The 20003-nt window shown below is 38.9% G+C and overlaps 1 protein-coding gene across 2 annotated transcripts in view; it reads left to right on the top strand.

Annotated features, from left to right (window-relative positions):
* The window catches only part of ERICH1 (glutamate rich 1), a 66496-nt gene that overhangs the window by 4280 nt on the left and 42213 nt on the right, over positions 1 to 20003 (top strand). Inside the window, exon 2 of one of the 2 annotated variants that reach the window (XM_066545869.1) lies at positions 10688 to 10882. The exons of the other annotated variant lie outside the window; for it this stretch is intronic. Coding sequence (XP_066401966.1) covers positions 10688 to 10882 — 195 coding nt within the window. The remainder of the gene's footprint in view (positions 1 to 10687; positions 10883 to 20003) is intronic. 2 annotated transcript variants of the gene reach the window in all.

The following is a 20003-nucleotide window of genomic DNA, read 5'->3' as shown; positions in this document are numbered from 1 at the left end:
ATTTATATTTGGTTCATATAATATGACCTTACGAAGATTTCTTTTGAATAGTACTTAATGCACAAATCTGTTGGACTTTTTTTTGTGTTCAGTGATACTACACCTGCCAATTTCATGGTTTGATTTTTAAATACTGGTATATTGACCTTCATTTTAGCTTGCTTCTTCTTATGTGAAACTGCCTGTTTAAAATTTGCAAATTTTTTTCTCTTCAGTAATCTGAAGTCAGAATGAGTTGTGGGTTTTTTGTATTTTGCTTTTTGATTTTTACTGTTTTCAGCTATTTTGATGTCTTTTTTCCATATTGCTACTATCATTTACCAAAACACTTAACTTAAGCCAATGTGTGGCATAGTTCAATCTTCACTTCTAGCCATATGCTCTTTGCATCCAGATTTAGGGTGAAGTAAGATTTAAACTTTCTGAAACTTTACACCTGTGTTGGCCTCAGATTGGTCTCTGAGCAGCGATAAGTGCAGAGCCTTCCCCCTTCCCTCTCCCAAATCTGTCCAGAAAAGAGAGGAAAAAAGTCTCATAGAGACTCATAGGAGTCCAGTTCCTGTCCTTGCACAGCACCATCTCCAAGAATCCCACCATATGCCCAAGAGTATTGTCTAAATGCTTCTTGAGCTCTGTCAGGCTTGGTGCTGTGACCACTTCCCTGGGAAGCCTGTTCCAGTGCCCAAACACCCTCTGGGTGAAGAACATTTACCTGAAGAACATTTACCAAGAACCTAAACCTCCCCTGAGGTTTAGAGCCATTGCCTTGGCTCCCGTCAGTGGTGACCACAGAGAAGAGATCGGGGTCTGTCCCTCCTCTTCCCCTCACAGGCAGTTGTAGCTGCAGTGAGGTTTCCCTCAATCTCCTCCAGGCTGAACAGACCAAGTGCCCTCAGCCCCTACTCATACAGCTCCCCCTCAAGGCCCTTCACCATCTTTGTCGTCTCTTTTGGGTGCTCTCTGACTGCTTTGGATATTTCTTACATTGTAGCACTCAAAACAGCACACAGGATTTGAGATGGGGCTGCAGCAGCACAGAGTGGGGCAATCTCTTCCCTTGCCCAGCTATGCCTGATGCTCTCTAGAACACAGTGGGCCCTCCTGGCTGCCAGGGCACTGCTGACAGTCTTGTGCAGCTGTAGTTTACAGTTGGCTCAACTCAGTGGCCAGAATTATGATTATTAATAATAATAATAATAGTCACCAAAATTGATCTTTGGTAAGGGGGTATGAGATATCTTTAGATGTTTTCAGTGAAGTGTGTTTGATTGCGCCAAGTAAGAAAAAGATGATGGTGCAGTATGAGAAACATATTTCTTAGTTTTGTAGAAGATGGATAGTCTGCACAAATTGAAACCATAGTGAAGATGTTCTGTTTTCCCAGGAGTGCAGTAGCAATACACATTTTGCAGGGTATCACTACAAGGCAGATGAGGTTCTTAGGAACAGCAGAACTGTTCTTAAAATCCTGGTGTTTTCATTGTGAACTTCATATCATCTTGGTCATGTCAAGTTTAATAGATATCTAGGATCTTGTGGTTGCAATTAAGGTAGCTTCTTATCATCTTTGTCATGTCAAGTTTATTTGATGTCTAGGAGCTTGTGGCTGCAATTAAGGTGGCCTACTGACAGATCTCTAAAACCTTTGTTGAGACAGGATAGCACGATCTATTAGATTCTTGTTGAACTACACACTCATGTAGAATTTGCTGACAGATCTAACACCAGTCTTACTGATTTGAAACTGCAATGTGACAGGGCCTGTGCTTGGTCTAGCTGAATAAGTTTCTTTTAAGCTAAGAAGAGAAAATAAATGTTGGCTTTTTCTAGCAATAAGTTACTGGTTTGTATCTGCAATTGCTATGAACTGCGTTGGTCTGGAGGCTCACAGGTCAATCTCTCTTTGTAATAACTGCTTAATTTAGGTGAATACATAGATAGATATGGGGTGTTTACCACTATATTCTTTTCCTCTCCTACCTTTCAATCTTCCTGATATGTGCCATATACTTAACTTTTGAACAGCTGCAGCTTATTTCTCTCACAGGCAGCAGAATTCTATATTACTGAGTTTTAGATAACAAAGTGAGTTTCCATGTGCTATAAAAAGTAATGCTAAATAAAAAGATAAATGGAGACATATTTTATCAGCTACTACTTTAGAGCAGAAAAATTATTTTTTTTTTCCCACTGTGGTTCTCGAACCTGTAATAAAGAATATGACAGGTGTAAAATTAGGGCAATTAGCATCTGATTTTTTTAGCTAATGGGATGTTGAAGACTAATAGACGCTGTTTCAGTGAGAATAACGTCAGTGGTCTTGAGACAAACGTTAATGTTGTGAAGTTACTATTATACACTAGATATAAAATGATAGTATCTGTTTCTTATGCAGCTCCCTGTGACCTTTTGGTTAACAACCATACTGAGATGCAGCTGATACCTAGTAGTTCAAGCACAGAATTCTTGGACCTTGGATACAACTAAATCCTTCCGTTGTTTCATTCCCAAATAGCACGTGTGGGTGCATTTCACCATTAAATATGTAATAATAGCTTTAGGTGTTAAAACCATCTGTTACGGTTTTAATTTGTTATGTGATTTTGATCTGTTATGTGTGATATCAATGAGACCAATTGTATACTTGTAAAGAGGACCATTCCCACCTTGTGTAGACATCCTGTGAAGAACTGTACAAATTTTTCCCTTTAATATGTCACTAAAGTTTTGTGAGTCTTGTAAAACTAAAAGATTGTCTAAGGAGCTAGTCAAGTTTAAAATAATCAGCTTGTGATACCAGCATTTCACCATGGTGTTTCTACTCAGTCTCAGTTTTGGAGTTCAAAAGACAAAGCCAGGAAAACCTCACAACAACCAAGCAATGTCATAGCTTGTGGGAGAAATGGGATGAACAACCTTTGTTCAAAAAAAGAGCTCTCTTGACAAAGGCAGGTAGTTAAAGGTTATGTGTGTGAGGCTGAGACTGCTTTCCAGGCCAAAAGAGACTTCAGAATCAAGGTTTCTAACCTGTAGGGAAATCTCCAGTGGGAAACATTTTCCTATATAATGTAGGATTCTTTAACCTAGTAAGGAGAGGAAGAAAAAGTGCTGAAAACAGTCAAGTTTTTAAAATCTAAATAGCAAACGTGGTCTTTGTGTATGTGTCTTATGCCAAAGGTGATAAGGCACTAGAAAAAACCCTGATATGAATTATGGAGTTCCTCTAGAGTCTTTTGAAGTATATTGAAAGTATTGAGGTGCAAGTTTTTGGGTCTCAGTGTAGGTAGGTGTGTAAAAGTACTTCTCCCAGTCATTCAGCCACGATGGAGTAGTACATTTTCTGGTGTTAAGATGAAAGTGAATTCTATCCTGAAATATGAAGCTGAAAAATTACTTGGTGTCTTCCTCAAGAAAGCATGTCATAAAATAGCAGTGCTGTTTGGAAGAAAGGACTATATATTTGTAGATAGATGTATTTTATGTGAAGTGTAGAGACTGAAGTTGTAGTCGATGATCAGCAGAATGGCCTCCTCTTTGACTAAACACAAGATCTTGTAAACTGTTAGCTTCTATGTTTGTCTAGAAGTGCCTCTTGAAAGAGACAGTCAGCTTCAGCCTGAATTTTCTGCTGCAAATCTTGCAGTCCTTGATTTTTTATCCTTTTTTTATCCTTTAGCTGCTGTTGTAAGAGCCTGTTACCATAGCTTCGCCTGCAGGATGAGGACTGCTTGCAGACTGGGAACACAAAGCAAAATACTGTACCCATTCCTGTGTACGTAAAACTGTACTTTGATCACAGCTAGGATTCCACATATTTCACTATTTTTTTCCCCAGCTGGAAAGATCAATTCTGTTATTTCCATGATACCGCTACAGTGCTTTGCTTTGGTTTGCATGCACTGTCCATGGTGAAATGGAAATATGTCACTCTTGGCAAAACTGACCTTGCTGATAGCAAGAAAATCACATTTTCTGTTTCTTTCTCCTGAGTTGAAAAAGAGCATTGCATCTTAGATGTTAGGTACACCTTTAGATGATCTGAACTGTCAAGCTACACAGAATGTAATTGCATGTCACTGCATTGTTCTTTTTCCCATATCCCTGCATGGCTCTAATGTTTTTGGTAAAAATGAGTGGGAGTGGGGAAATGATACCCTCTTCAGCTGCCATGGAATGTTTTGTAGTGGTTAATTACTCTCTTTCTTCCTTAGCTATTCATTTCCCTCAGGACTAGAATATGATGTGCACACACACAATCTCTCTTGACTTAATTCAAGCCTTTGGTCTCTGCCATTTCTAGCAATGGTTTGGGGTCTTTGAGCTTTCAGCTGATTCCTTTTTGTTTTGTGTGGGCTGTTTTGGCTGTGGGGCTTGGTGATTGGAGGTTTTGTTTTTTCCAAGGTCAGTGTGTGTGTGTGGCTGTCTGTGTCTTTTGCTTGTATTGGGAAGTTAAGGTCAAGGTTAATAAATTTAGTTATCCTTGGAGGTTCTGTGTATTGATTTCTGTTTAACAGGGGCCTGTACTCAGTGCACAGTCATCTCTACCAAGTACATCTTGGGCACTCAGAGCTCATTGGCAGAACTGGTGTCTTGTGGACATTGAGGTCTCTGGAGCAGTGTTTAATCTGCAGGCAAAACAGGATACCTTGCATGCCATCAGGCATCATAACTTGAGACTAAATTTTGCCCTAGTGGCTGAAATACAAACTGAATGCCTTTGTCTTTGGGAGGCTTGCAGAGCCATGACCCAAGAATCGCTGTGTTAGGCCAAATAAACACAGAGGAAAGACCTTTGTTCATCAGTTTGCCCAGCTGAGCAACTCTTTCAGAAAGGATCCAGAAGACTCAAACTATGAAACTACCCTGTATGATTAAAGGAAAAGTAAACTTTGTGGGGCATCATTTAAAGGAATGAATGATTCCTGGCCTGAAGGTATAATCAGTCTTCTACCTGCTAGCTGGTAGGGATAGCAGTCTAGCTAACATTTTCTGTCTGTAGCAGTCTTCTAAAATGCTTGTCCTGATAAACACAGTCATCTCTTTTTCCAGAGTAACTCTTATCCAGGTGGTTTCCTTGAAGATATCTGATCAAGAGTGTCCAGGTATCATTAGGGAAGAGGAGATGATCCATGCAATGGGATTGTTACATCCTACTAGGCAAGACCCTCCACAATTTGCTTTAGTTGATCCTGTTCTGAACTTTTAGATTGGATTGGGTGATGTCTGGAGGTCCCTTCCAGCCTTAACAGTTCTGTGATTTTTATGATCATGTTATAAAGTAACTGTCCTGTTGTGCCCTTTATAGGAGATGTGGTACTTGCATGATAAAAGCGGCTTCAAGGATTTAAATCCATTTGAATATTGGAGAGCAATTCTTCACTAACAGAGAGGAACTGAAGATTTTAATGAAGCCTTGTCCATATGTTCTGCATGAGGATTATCATTCTGTCTGCTCTTTCCGTCCTTTTCCATTCTGCTGTACTATCTTTCCTTCTGCTGTAGCAGAAATAGCATATTAGAACATCTTGCACATGGGATGGTTTTAGAAGAAGTTCCCGATTCTTCCATTTTTGGAAAGCTTCTGTTTGTAGGAGAGACAAAGAGACCAAGTAGGGCAACTTGCAAACTTCACAGAGTTCAGTGCTCCCAATGCCATTTTACTTTGTTCTTGCTGCCCAACTTCCACTGAAGTAGGCAGGAGGCAACCAAATGAGAAATGTGGTGGGGGTACTTACAGTATGGATGACAAGTAGCCAAAAGTATGTGGCAAGCATTCTCCACAGAAATGTTTTTGAGGAAGCTCTTGCTGCACAGGAACGTTTCTGATGTTGTTCTGAACTTAATGTGTTTAGTTCTTCAGCGTGCTTTTGTTGCAGTCTAGTCCTAACTGAGTTTTGAGTCATGGTAAGTCCTGTTGCCAACCCCAGAATATTCATGAATCTGCAGTGCTATTTCAGTGTGTTTGTGGATAGTCTGGTTCTGTGTGTAATATTAATTCAGTCAAGGTGTCAATTTAATACATAGCTGTCAAAAATGCATTTATTTGAAGGAGGCTCCTTATTCTTCTTGCAAAATTAGTAGTAGAAAGGTCATGGATGTTGACAATTTGTATCAGTAGCCAGCATGTCTTCTGCATTGTATTTCTTGGAGTTACACTTTGCTTTCTTTATGCGATGTCAAACTGTAGACACCTGGTGCTTTTTCAGTTTTCTGATGTATTTGTACTTCACTCTTTCCAGACATGAGTTGTCAAGAATTAGCCATGGAACTTGTTTGGTACCTACTGCAGCTTGTTCTCATGTCTAAAAATACTGGCTCCTTTTTGTCACTGAGGAGTCCCTGGAAAGTCAAGTGTTGCCCAATCAGAATCAAAAGACTACACGAACCTGTACAGTTCCTCCATCAGTTATGTTGACAGGAAAACATTGTTAAGATGAAATAACCATATGGTTATTAAGTTGACTATGCCATGGCTATGGTGAGAGTAAGCTTACTCCATTTTGAAACTCTACTAGGTAAGATACATTTCTGGAAGTAGATATTTTTTGCTTGAATTTCCTTTATTGCTGATATTCTGTTAAGGGGTAGTTATTTTTAAGGGTCTGAGCAGTTCTTACCAAATGGACTGATCTCTGATGCTGAACAGTATCAGAGATACCAGGTTAAGGAGAGGTTTTCAATAGGTAAGAACTGCTCCTTAGTATCAGGCAAGACCATTCTCCTGTGATTGAGCCAATGCTTGTGGATATCACACAATACCTTTTTTTTCAAGTAATTGCAGCAATAAAACCCTCTGGAAAGAGCTTCCTTTGTCATCTGAAAAATGTTTTGGTAGCTCAGTTCTGAGACTGTTAATTGCAAAGCAGAGTGCTGCTTTGGAGCATGTAAAGCTGCTGAGGATAGCAGAATGGGTATTCCTCAGAGCCTAATTTCTTTGTTCACTTATACTGAGGACCACTTTGTTCAGGTTTTGGGCTGCAGGCAGATTTTTATTTTCTTTTTTATTCAGATTAGAATATACTTAGGATTCCAAACAGTTCAAAATAAGTCAGTTCTTTCAGCACTTTCTGGCGATCCTAGGCATACTAACCAAATCTGCAGACAATACAAAACTGGGAGGAGCTGTTGACTCCCTCTAGGGCGGGGAGGCCAGGCAGAGAGACCTCAACAGATCCGAGGGCCGGGCAATCGCCAACCATAGGAAGTTCAGCAAGTGCTGGGTTCTGCAGCTGGCATGGGGCAGCCCTGGCTGTACAGACAGACTGGGGAATGAGATTTCTAGAAAGCAGTGCCATGGAAAAGGACCTGGAGGTCCTGGTCAGTGACAAGTTGAACATGAGCCAGCAGTGCCCTGGCAGCCAGGAGGGTCAGCCCTGTCCTGGGGGGCATCAGGGACAGCATCACCAGCCAGGCAAGGGAGGGGATTGTCCTGCTCTGAGCTGGGGCAGCCTCACCGTGAGTGCTGGGGGCAGTTTTGGACACCACAATGTAAGAAAGATACTAAGCTATAGACAGCAATCAAAAGAGACCTACAAAGGTGGTGAAGGACCTTGAGGGGAAGCCATACGAGGAGCAGCTGAGGGTTCTTGGTCTGTTCAGCCTGGAGGACTCTGAGGGGGAACTTCATTGCAGTTACAGCTTCCTTGTGAGGGGAAGAGGAGGGGCAGACCCTGATCTCTGTGGTGCCCAGTGACAGGACTCAAGGGAATGGCCTGAAGTTGTGTCAGGGGAGGTTTAGGTTGGATATCAGGAAAAGGTTCTTCACCCGGAGGGTGTTTGGGCACTGGAGCAGGCTTCCCAGGGAAGCAGTCACAGCACCAAGTCTGACAGAGCTCAAGAATTGCTTAGACAAAGCTCTTGGGCACATGATGTGACTCTTGAGGATGGTGCTGTTCAGGGACAGGAGTTGGACTCAGTAGTCCTTGTGGGTCCCTTTCCACTCACCTGATTCTGTGATTCTTCATTGACCTGAGGTAGGTGAACTGCTGGGATTCATTGCTTCCCGCTGTCTTCAGAAGGCTTGAAATACATCAGGTTTCAAGTAAGGACCTTGTAATGTCTGTGTGTCAACACTTGTCGCTTCTGTTTTGTTATGGTTATTGGAAATTGCTAGCTATCTTAAGAGATGACCTGTGTCAGTGCTGAGATGCTCTGACACAGATGTGAAAACTGCAGGCAGTAAAGAGCTCCCTCTCTTCACACCTTACTGCTTCCTCCAGTGTCTGCTGAAAACTCCAGCCAAGTGGATGTTGCTTTGGTGAATCTGTCACTGTTCCTGATCTAGATAGTTCTTTCTGAGCAAAAGAGATTTTTATCAAAGAATAACCTCCTCAGTATTTATACCCTCCAAGGCAGGCATTCTATCAGCTTGCTTTCTCAATAAAGGTATTAAAGATGGGGAGAGCTCCCCATGGGAGTTAGAAGGAATGAATGTATCACAGCACGTCTCGTCTTGCTTTCTGAAGTAATGCTATTGTGTGTATGAATATAGTCCCTCAATTTTAAAAATGGAAAGGAAAAGGTGATGTAATTTGGGGGGAGAGATGACTACGGAAATCACATTTCAAGGTGGAGAGCATAAAATACAGTGTAGTTATGAGGAGGCTGCTCTTCTCAGCAGATATGGAGATGTATTTGCATATTTAGATTTATCAGTATGTCAATGATCATTTGCTTTGGAAGAACAGTTCCCTCAGTACAAGTGCTTGAATGTTAATGTGTGTACTGGTTGTGGATGTGCTAGAGTTAATTTTCTTCATAACAGCTCCTGTGGTGATGTGTTTTCTGTATTTGTGGTGAAAATAATGTTGATGACTCAGGGATCTTTTTGTTGTTGTTAAGCAGTGCTTACATGGAGTCAAGGTCTTTTCTGCTCCTCACCCCACCCCACCAGCGAGGAGGCTGGGAGTGCACAAGGAATTGGGAGGGGACACAGCTGGGACAATTCACCCCAGCTGACCCAAGGGGTGTCCCCCACCATATGGTGCCATACTCAGCATACAGAGCTGGGAGGAAGTGGGGCACATTTGTCTTCCCAAGTCAGCATTGTATGTGATGGAGCCCTGCTTTTCTGGGGATCGCTGAACACTGCCTGCCCATGGGAAGTGATGAATGGATTCCATGCTTTGCCTGTGTGTGTGACTTTTGCTTTACCTGTTAAACTGTCTTTACATCAACCCATGAATGGTCTCAATCCTATCTTTCTGGTTCTTTCCCCCATTCCATGTGGGGGAAAGTGAACCAGCAGCTGGGTTGCCTACTGGCATTAAACCATGACATTTAGTAATGGCTGTACTGTAGTTTATTAAAATGCTGTAGTGTTAGCAGCAGCACTTGGGGAAAGGATTCAGGATAAACCTCTTGGATAACTTGCTTAAGAGTCAGAGATCTGCAAAAGGCAGTTAACTTTGTCTCATTACACTGAGTATTTCCATCTACTTCCTTTAGCAGAGGAGGCTAATTGTGGATTTTTGTCTTTCTGGCTGTAGACTAACCTAGCAAGGGAACCTTACGGAAATGCACAGTCCCTTGTTCATGTCTGTCTATCTGGAAACTGTAATCATAGCCCATAGTAAAGCATTCTCTCATGTGATTAAGCATTTACATGAGAAAACATAGTTGCCAAGGTACACTGGAGGTCCAGTTTGTCTATCAAGGACTGGTGGTTCAAGGATGAAGAGTTTTTTTCAGTTGTGAAGTAATTTATTGAAAAGTTATGTGACTATAAAATGTTTTTCTGCTAAGCATCAGTGGGATGCATTCTTCTTATGACAATTTAAGTTCTTTTCTCTTGGCAGAATTATTTTATTATGAATTTGCAGCAGGTTGCTTGTGTAGTGTCCACAGAATGTATATTAAATCTGAGGTTGCAGTTTAGATAACATTTTTCTCCAGATGTCTTTTTTCCCACCCCCACATACTGCCATATCCCCTTGACCACATAGAATTCATGAAACTAGAGATGTTGCTTTGCAACAGATAAAAACTTATAGTAATACTTTATACTTCAGTATGTCTTTTTAAGTTATTGAAGTGTACATGTATATATACAAAGGTAATGGTTTTGTTAATGAGTAGATTATTTGCATATATTTCTTTAATCAAATGATACTTGCATTTGACTAACTCATAGCAGATTGTCAGTGTCGTCAGAAATGGGCCCATAAGAAGAAGAGGCGTATAAGAATACTGATTATTCTGTAGAAATAACTGGTTACCATGTGTTTCTGCTGCTGTCTACTTCTGGTGTTTCTGTGTGATTAAGTCATTGTAGCTTACTGATTTTAATGAGTAATTCAATTGCGGTGCCTCTGTGCCAGAAGAGACCTGCATTTTGAGCAGCCTTATGACACTTGCATGGAAAGATTCTTGTTTTAAAAATTAATCTGTGTTTAGTTTGTGAATGTACTGTTAATTTACTGCCAAAATGTAGTCAAATAGAAGACTTTAAATGTAACCTTGCTAATGAACTCTGGTGTTTTAAAACTGTCTTTCTAATTCAAGTTTTGAACTTAAATATATTTATTTTTGGTCTCACCTGTGAGAGGTAGAGACTACTCAAAACAGACTTCCATGGAACATGAGGGAAACTGTCTTATATCAGTTAGTTGCTGGGGTTTCTGAAGTCTTAAAATATTTTTTAAACACTGCATTTCTTCGTATTAAAAAAAGTTTTCTTACCCTGCAGTGTTCTTGGCAAAATTACTCAAACGACTCTATGGTGAAACTTCATCATCTTCTCTTGTTCAGACTTCAAGTAGAGAAAAGGAGGTGGTTCTTGAAAATCCTCGCTCAAAATCTAAAGAAAAGAATTTGGATAATGTCCAGATTTCATCAGCAGATGCTAGCACATCAACTAATACACCCTGCAAATCATTTCAAGGTGAGACTGTGTTGTCATTTTTCTGATAATATGCTTTTAAATATAGCTGCTTTATTTCAGAACTGTATAGTACGTTGGTTTTTTCATCTACTGATACCAACAGATGAATTTGAGTACTAGGGCTAGTGGTACGTAATACCTGGAACACTTGAGGTCCTGTGAAAGTCAAGAAATATTCTTGGTGTATATGCTTGGATGCAGCATTTAGCAAAAGCAAATATGAAAGTTCAGTGTAAGCTGTAACTGTCTTTGATATAATGTCTCTTAAATAGTGATAAAATGACTTCTACTGGTATAGCTCTGCTCAGCTGTTAGAGATGCAGATGGAGATAGGTGGGAATAAATGATCCTGCTCTCATGCTGCAACAGAAACCCCATGGGGAATGCAGATCCATTGGAAGGCAAATATTAATTCAGAGACCATATTAGTCCCTTGGAAAAGAGCATTATGTTGTGTGTGTTTATACAATGAACATGGCATGTGAATATTTGAACAGATAAGTAAAAGTCCTTGTTTTTTTTCAAATAAGTTGTAGAATGTGAATGGCATGCCAAAAGATGGAGCTGGAAAATGAGGTAGCTGTGGTATTACTTGTGGGTAAAAGGCTCTGCACAAGTATAGAATGAAAGTGAACTGCTTTGTATTCACCTAAAACCAGGTTTTGCCATAACTATAAGGCTGTTAAACTGTCTTGAAATAGAAGGGTATGTTTCACAAGAGCATAAAAAACTTCCTCTGGGGGAAATGGTCAGCTATCCTTACTTGCTCACAGGGAAGAACTGGTTGTAGAACTGGGGCAGGAGAGTAATGTCCAGAAAGAAGTGAGCAGAATGATGAGTAGGGTTAGAACTGTGTGCTACATAATAACAGATGTTTGTCTTGTTCAGGGATCGGCTTGGTAGGATTGAGGAGAGGATTAGTCTGAATTGCAGAGGAGCTCTGAAGAGCTGTTTCAAGAATAACCTCTCAAAGCACAAGAATGGCTTATTTTGACATGCAGAAAATGAAGCAAATGTGGCAGGAGGCCTGACAGAGCTCGGATGTGTCTGGGAGAGCAGCAAAGGGAAGGTGAAGGAAGGCTAGCTGGGACAAGGTAGGCACAGGAGCTGTGTCATCACTGTGGAAGCAGTGCCACAGTGCCTGGCAGAGAAGCAGAAGGTCTGTTCACAGTAACCAGGTTCAACCAACAGTCCATTGACACCAAGCAAGTTAATAGCGACAAGGCAGGTCTGAGGTCAAGCCAGTATGTCAGGTCTATGTGTCAGTGTGTGCATCACTTGGTCTGAAATACCCTTCTGGTCAGTTTGGGTCACCCGTCCCAGCTGTGTCTCCTTCCACTCACCCCCAAGTTCTTCACTAGAGTGACAGTACTAACAGGAGGAAAGCCTGCTCAGCAATAACAAAATCACCTCTGTATTATCAAGGCAGTAGAAACAGGTGCAAGCCCTGCTCAGCAATAACAAAATCATCTCTGTATTATCAACCCTGTGTTCAGCACAAATCCAGAACACAGCCCTCTACCAGCCACTGGGAAGAAAATTTACTCCAGCCAAAACCAGCACACCATTACTGTAATACAAGGTTGCATGGAAATTTCAACTTCTGTAGTTCTATATGTTTTATACTCAATTTGGTTTTCAAGATTAGTACTTGTGGTACTTCTTTTGTGTAGTCAATAATGAAAAGCATATTTTCAAAAGGTTGATAAAGCATTAAACTTATTCTGTACAATGATATGTGATAGCATTGGTAACTAATGGTCCTTTCAAAACAAGTAACAGGCTATTTATTTGCTCTATGATGAAGGTGTGCTAATTATACCCAACTATGGAGTAATTTCTTAAGCTAAAACTGTTGTTGTTTGTAGTGAATCTATACCATTCCTTATAAATTAGGGCAAAACTCCCACTGAAATGGGAGGTGAGAGGGAGAATTTATTTTACCTTGTAATTTATAATTCCTCTGATTTGTTTATACCTGATTCCTATTGCAATATTCTTCAAGGTGTAATGAAAGAAAGGCTTTTTATTCAGTATCCTAATACAGGGAAAATATAGCTTATGGGATAGGAAACATGGAATAAAAAGATCATGTTTATATTTAGGATTTTCACAGCAGAGCAACAAGGCTGTTTTTGAAATTAACAGCAAACTATAACTAAGTTTGTTATCTGTTGAAGGCATGCAAATGCCACAGTAGTACAGAAAGGGTTCTGCCTTGTTTCAAGCTCAACATATAAGTACTTTAAAAAAAAAAAGCCTTGAAGTGATAAAATCATAAGAAAAAAGATAAATCAATTACCCATCTGGGAAACCAGCACACAACCATTCTTTTCTGGTTGTGATTTTATTTAAATTTAACAAAGTCTTGCATTTACATGTGATGATTTTATAGCATTGGACACTGAAAGTACATGTTTAGAGATAGATATAAGGTTTAAGCTATAAACTCTGTGGCCTTGGTGAAAGAAAAACATAAAAGCATTGATTGAATTTTTTTTATCATAAACTGTTTTAAGTGACTTCTTACTTACAGACCAAAGATTATGGGCATAACTACAAGACAGCTGATGATTTAAGTAGCAGTAGTCAAAGAAGACTAATTGGAAGAAACAGTGGAAAATAAGGAATTTAGTTTTTTTGTAGATACTAACTCTTTCCTAGTTTGAAACTTTATTGTTTCAGTCCTACAAAATGACACTAGATCATTTTTAGTAGCAATAAAAGGTTGAGGATTCTTTTTAAAATAAACTGACTTAATCTTAAGTATTTTCTAGCATTAAATAACAGATTTTACTGTAAAACTCATCACAAGGTCCTTATTTGCCTTTAACAGTTACTCTCAGGTTGTGAAAATACCATAACCAATTTGTCTGGGCTAAACTGCCACACCCCCTTCCACCTGTGAGATTCTGATCTTCATTGGAATGCAGTTTGCAGCATTGCCTTGAAATTTTATGGGCATATCTCTATTGTCCTTCTAGATGCAGGCTTTTAAGATCATACTTTTAAAGCCTGTAAATATTTGCCTTTACATACAATATTTGCCTTTTTTGAGATCAGATTGAAGTTCAGATGCTTAAGAAGATGGAACATCAGGACCTATGTTAATGATTGGTTCTCATTTAATTCTGGATAATAACAGTTTGGTATCAGAAGGGGTTATCCCATAAAGCTCCTCACATAGTTCTGGAACCAAAGCTTAAAATAAGACCAGGAATAACTGGAGGTAGAAGGCGAATTCTGAGGGACACTGTCCTTTGTAACTGTAGAGAGGCCTTCTGAATAGTATTTGTGTTTTCTTCAGGAAGGTGGTAGTTCTGTTAGGCATTGAGAAAACATGTGGAGATGTCATGCTTCTTCTGGACCCCACAGAAGAAGAGTAGTCATATCTTTTTGCTTGAAAAGAGAAATTTTGTATTTTTTAAAAACAAACCAACCAAAACAAAAAAACCACAGACAAATACAAACCCCCGCCCCCCCACTAAAAAAAAAAACAAAACAAAACAAAAAAAAAAAAAAAAAAACAAAAAAAAAAAAAAAAAAAACAAAAAAACAAAAAACAGCCAACCAAAAATTCTACCACCCAAACAAATGACAAACCCAAACCAAAACAAAGCACTTGCCTGTGTGCTGAATTTTAGTTCTAGGGCATAGATAGTAAGATATACCTTCCCTTTGGATTATAGTTGTCCTAGTTTTTTCCCTTTTGTACCAAAATACTTAGTCAGAAAATGAGTGTAACCAAAGTAGGAATTCCTATCCCCCAGAACAATTAGAAAAGACTTTCTAAATATTTCCTCCCTTGAAGAACTTGATTCATCCGTTGCAAGAGCAATAATTCTTAATTTCAAAAGATGCAATAAAAGATTTTTTTCCTACTTCAGCATAAAATTCAACAGGGTCTAGATTACATCTTTATTACCTTAAACCAATTTAAAGTTCCACGCAAGTAGTGAACCTGCTTCTTGTGAAAGGCAAAGCATTAAAAAAGAGCAAATGGAGAGTTGAAAGCTCCTATAATAAGAGAAATTTTCCATAAACTAAAGATATTTTGTGAATATGTTGCCTTAAAAATACTTTAAAACTTGCTATATCACAGAAAAAAAAGTATCTGGGAAAAGACTGAGCATTTCAAAATAGAAATTGCCCACATGGTTATGGGCTTTGGCTAAATTCTGTCCCAAGGTTTTGTTAGTTTTTGACCTTTGTTAGGGCCAGGTCCGTTTGCAACCAGGATTAATATAGTGAAGTCATGAGGTCTGCAGTTCAGTGATTTCTTTATTTTTTTGTTGGTATTTTAAAACCTCAGTAATTATTTCTAATAGCTTTGTAGTATATATTCAAAAGCGGCATGCATGCTTCTAACGAGAGATTTGCTAATTGTAGAACTGGCACAGAATGGTCAGGTTGGAAGGGTCCACAGTGGGTCATCTGGTCCAACCTCCCTGCAAGCAGGGTCATCCTGGAGCACATGGCACAGGATTTCACAGCCTCTCTGGGCAATCTGTTCCAGTGCCAGGTTACCCACACAATAAAGAAATTCTTCCTCATCTTCAGGTGGAACTCCTGTGCATCAGTTTCTGCCCACTGCCTCTTGTCCTGTTGCTGGGCACCACCAAGAAGAGCCTGGAAATGTTCTCTTGACACCGCATGCTTTAGATACTGACACACATTGATGAGGTCCCCTCTCAGACATCTTTTCTGGAGGCTCCCTCAGCCTTTCCTAGTAGGAGGAAATGGCCTCCTTAGTCTCTGACCTTTTTCTTGGTCAGAATTATAACTACTTTTTATAAGACTTGGAATTTACTGATCAGTGTTTAGCATCTTCCTTATAAAAATGAACATTTCAGATTTGCTGAAGAGGGATAATTGCATTCAAGTTAAATATATGTCAGTATAAATTGTGTTGTGCCACTTTTGATTTTTGCTTTTTCCCTAATCCTGAAAAAGGAATTTGAAATGCAGAGTGCCTAGCCAGAGTTTTGGATCTTGTGGAGATAACTTAAACTTTCCTTCTCCTTCATTTATTTAAGTAAGAAATAGTGAGGAATGTTACTAAGCTGTTGCTAGTAATAGGTTTTAGTTTTCTAAAAAAGCTGGAATCCATGTTATCCTATATAAATGGACAAAACACAATTTACTATTTATTAATTAAATAAAAACGTGAATGTCTTATCAAATGTGACCTATCCCAGCACTGTTATCCTGTGTGAGGAATCCATGTCAAAATTCAGTACAGCTGTGTGATTATTTTGTGTTCTCCTTATTTGTTCCACTGAAGTTATTGATGCTGACAGTGTACTGCATTTAAATCATTGCTAGGACACCAGGACTGTGTCCTTCCTCATACAGCCATTTTACTGTAGAAAACTTAGGCTAGTGACAGAAATGCCTAGGAGACAAAACTTGTCTAAAAAATATGCATGAACAGCCCTGCCTTTTAGTTGATCAAATAGATGAAGTGCTTATGGCTGAGAAATTAAATTCTAGCAGTACTTAATGCAATAAACAACTTTAGAGACTTTTTAAACAATTCAGCTTTGCTTTAGTTAATTACTTTGAAAAGCTGTCTATTGTGAGTAAGCTAAAGAGCAATGGAGATTATAATTATTATACAATAAAGTGTTGTCACACACTCTTATAGTCTTTTCTCAAGGGTTTAAAAATTCTCTCATTGCATGGTATATTACAGTGCTATTATGCTGTGCAAATGGGACAGATATTTTGACTGAAGATACCAGCCCCTGGTGGCTCTGGTAAAAATGGTGCCCAGCCAGTTTTACAAGGCAGTGCTTTAGGGGAGCGTAGAAATCTGGGGTTTAGGGGAGAAGGGAAAAAAAATTCCAAAACTCAGCCTAAAAAACCCAACCAATTCAAATCCCACCAAACCCCCCCCCCCCAAAAAAAAAAAAACCCAACAAAACAAAAAAAAAAAAAACCCAAAAAAACCAAAACAAAAAAACCCTTCTCTCTGTTCAGACTGAGTGGGCTGTGCGTATAATATCTGTAACTTCAGTTTGTGACAGAAACAGTTCTCTTGTTGTCTTCAGTTCCTACAGCAATGTTTTTCTGGGTTTTGGAGGAGTTCTTTGCTGCTGATTGACAGATTCCTTCCTTTTCCAGTGTTCTTACATATATATACTAACTCCTTCTCCTCTTCTACATGCTCATTGCAAGCAGCTTAGCTGTCATAGGGAGAGCTGCTGGTCTCTGTGAAGCTTCTGTGAGCTACTGACTGAGCTCTCTCAGTAGCTCATCTAACAGTGTGTAGCAGTCACCTACATAGAGGAGAAAATGGCAGCTTTAGTTCTAAGTGTTAACAAGCTCTAAACCTAAACTAGTCAACTGCAGGAAAACTAATTATCATGGTAAAGGAAACAGAAAAATGGCTTGTTGAAGAACTTGCTAAAATAGCCTTGTTTCACCTAGAGATGGCTGATAGTACTAAATTGAATCAAGCTGCAGTGTAATAATTGTGTGTTAGCATTCCTGCTGTCCACCTTACCTCCTTGTTTGAAATCATGTTCAGTGCATTGGTGACAGGACAGGTTGTCTCACACAGCCTGCTCCAGTTTACACTGGGGAGTTTATCACTTACACTGCTGTTGTCAAAATCATAGTTATTCAGAGTCAAATCCCATATTTTCTGCTGTTGCACAAGTTTACTTTCTACTTGTGTTTCCTATCAACTCTACCTTCTAACAATTTGAAAAGTGGAAATGTTTATAATGTGAGCTTGGTACTGAACTATCTTCTGAGCAAATACTTTTCTCTAATATTTTGTGCTTTGCATTGTTTTTTACACAAATGAGAAGGGACTGTTACCAATAACTTCTAGTTATGGAATAGAAAATGTGAATTTAGAGGGGCAAAAGCTTTTAAACTTTAAATTTTGTATGCTTTTGCTCTTATGAGCACATATCTTTATTTTCTGGTCTTGTTTCAGGTACCTTCCAGTAATGACATAATGACTTCATCAGTGAGGATAATTAAATAATTGCAACTTAGACATGGCCTTTTAGATTCAATGTTATTGCATTTATTTTTTTTTAAAGGATTGATTAACAGGGATATATTTGGCTTTTGAGAAGTGTGTTGAACAAAAAAGATCTGCAGCAGGAGAAGTAATTGAGCTGGATACTAGCATAACATTAAGATAGCTTTATGTTCCTGCTCATACTGCTAGAAATCTTCAACATCTAATCAAAATATTGCATATAGTCATATACCAGGACATATATGGGACACATATACCATTTAGCTGTATAATTTGTTTCATCATTACCTCCTATATTCAACTTTCAGAAAACAGATAACAGCAAAATTTTAATTCCACCATCTGCTTGTAGTCAGATTCACATCTGAAAAGTGTTCTGTTTCTTGTTTTCCTCAATCAGTGGTTTTTCCATGCTTCAGTCTCACTTTGTTTTATGCTTAGTTTTCACTACTTTTTCCAACGAAATATAGATATTTTAATGGTTCATAGGTAAAAAGCAAAAGCATCTTCCCCAAATCATGAGTGAGAACAAGAGCAAGAAGGATTTGTACTTAATCAGTTTTTTCTCTGTGACAAAAAATGTCTGCCTCAGTTTATTGACCTCAGTTTCCTTTTGAAGTTTTTGGTTTTTGACAAGTGGAAGGAAAACACCATGATGAGGGAGTACTTCTGAGGATTTTCTCATTTTGTTTTCTTCTTTCAGTGCTCTTGTCTAGTATCCTCTGTAATCTACACTTTCTCTTTTCAATGAACTGAAGAATTTCTGGGAATGTGGAGTGTCAGAAGGGAAGTAGTTATGAACTAGCTTGAGTTTCAACTGCTGCAGGGCACAAGTGATATACACCTTAAGAACTGGGAAGAGTTGTCTGTAATATGGCTAGGACTCTAAAAAATAACACCCTGGGAATTAAGTGAAAACATGCTTTGCTTGAATATCAAAGGATAGTGGACTTGATTTTGTGTAAACATAACTGAATAAAGTATCAGAAATTAAGGTCAATCAAAAAATTCAGTACTGCTGTCTGCATAATGTTGTGACCATCACTATTATAAAAAAGAGGATTGGAATAAGTGTATTGTACTACTTCCCCACAATGTTCTCCAACAGTTGCTGCTTAAGAATTCTCTGAGCCAGAGGACAACATGTATCTCTTAAATTAAAAGACTTGTCTTTTATCACTTTATTGTTTAAATGTATGTAATTGTGCAATTTAGAATAGAACTTTAAACTTTGACATTTTATTTGGCAAAGAGGGGAATTTGTCCTTCCATAAAGAATAGCAGACATCTTCAGAATTATAAAATTTCACAACTCTGAACTTTGTGGAAGAACAAGCTTCTTCAGCATCCTGTTACATGTATTGGTGCTAATAAAATATATGACAGTAATAACACAGTATTTGAGATAACTGGCTATCTGAAAGTCATTCAGAAAACTTTTTGTATTTAGAAAAGTATGGAGAATGTTTGGAAGGAATATATATTTCATCTTTTGTCAAGAAGTGGCATGAATGACTGCTCTTGTTTATTCCAGTTTAGTCAGGACAATGAGGTAGAGTCTGAAGTGGCTGGTAGCATTTGTTCTTTTTTTTGTTTGTTTTCCACCCAGGGTGACTTCTCTAGTATTGAGGGAAAGAATACTGTTGAAAACTGCGGTCAAGCAATAGGAGTTCCACCCTCCAAGGAAAAGGGCTATACTTTCCAATTGCACAGAAGACTTCAAGTTTCTGTTTGGAAGCGCTCTGGTGTGTGTGAGACGAACACAAGGCTGTGCTAAGTCAGCCTGGGAACTGAGGCTGTTTGTACGTAATGTGTAGCACCTCATGTCCCTGAGGTTACTTAATTGTACCTTATAGACTGAAATAGCTTGGTTTCCAGGAACTTGGATATTGTCTGAACAAAAACGAGTATACATTGAGGAGTGGGTAGGTATTTAGGTTCACTGGAATTGTTCATGCAATTGAAGGATATTTTGATGTGTTCACATTGATCAACAGGAAAAGTATTTATTTTTCTGTACCGTAGTTCAGGAGGACACTCAAGGTATGTACAGATAGTCACTGATACCACCTTTGGTACACTTCAGTTTATGAAGCTTTTTGAAGGAGATGACTCTTGCCC

Source organism: Molothrus aeneus, chromosome 3 (genome assembly GCF_037042795.1).
Source record: "Molothrus aeneus isolate 106 chromosome 3, BPBGC_Maene_1.0, whole genome shotgun sequence".
NCBI classification, from domain to species: Eukaryota; Metazoa; Chordata; class Aves; order Passeriformes; family Icteridae; genus Molothrus; species Molothrus aeneus.
Note: the sequence above shows the minus strand (reverse complement) of the source record. Positions and strands in the feature narration are given on the sequence as shown.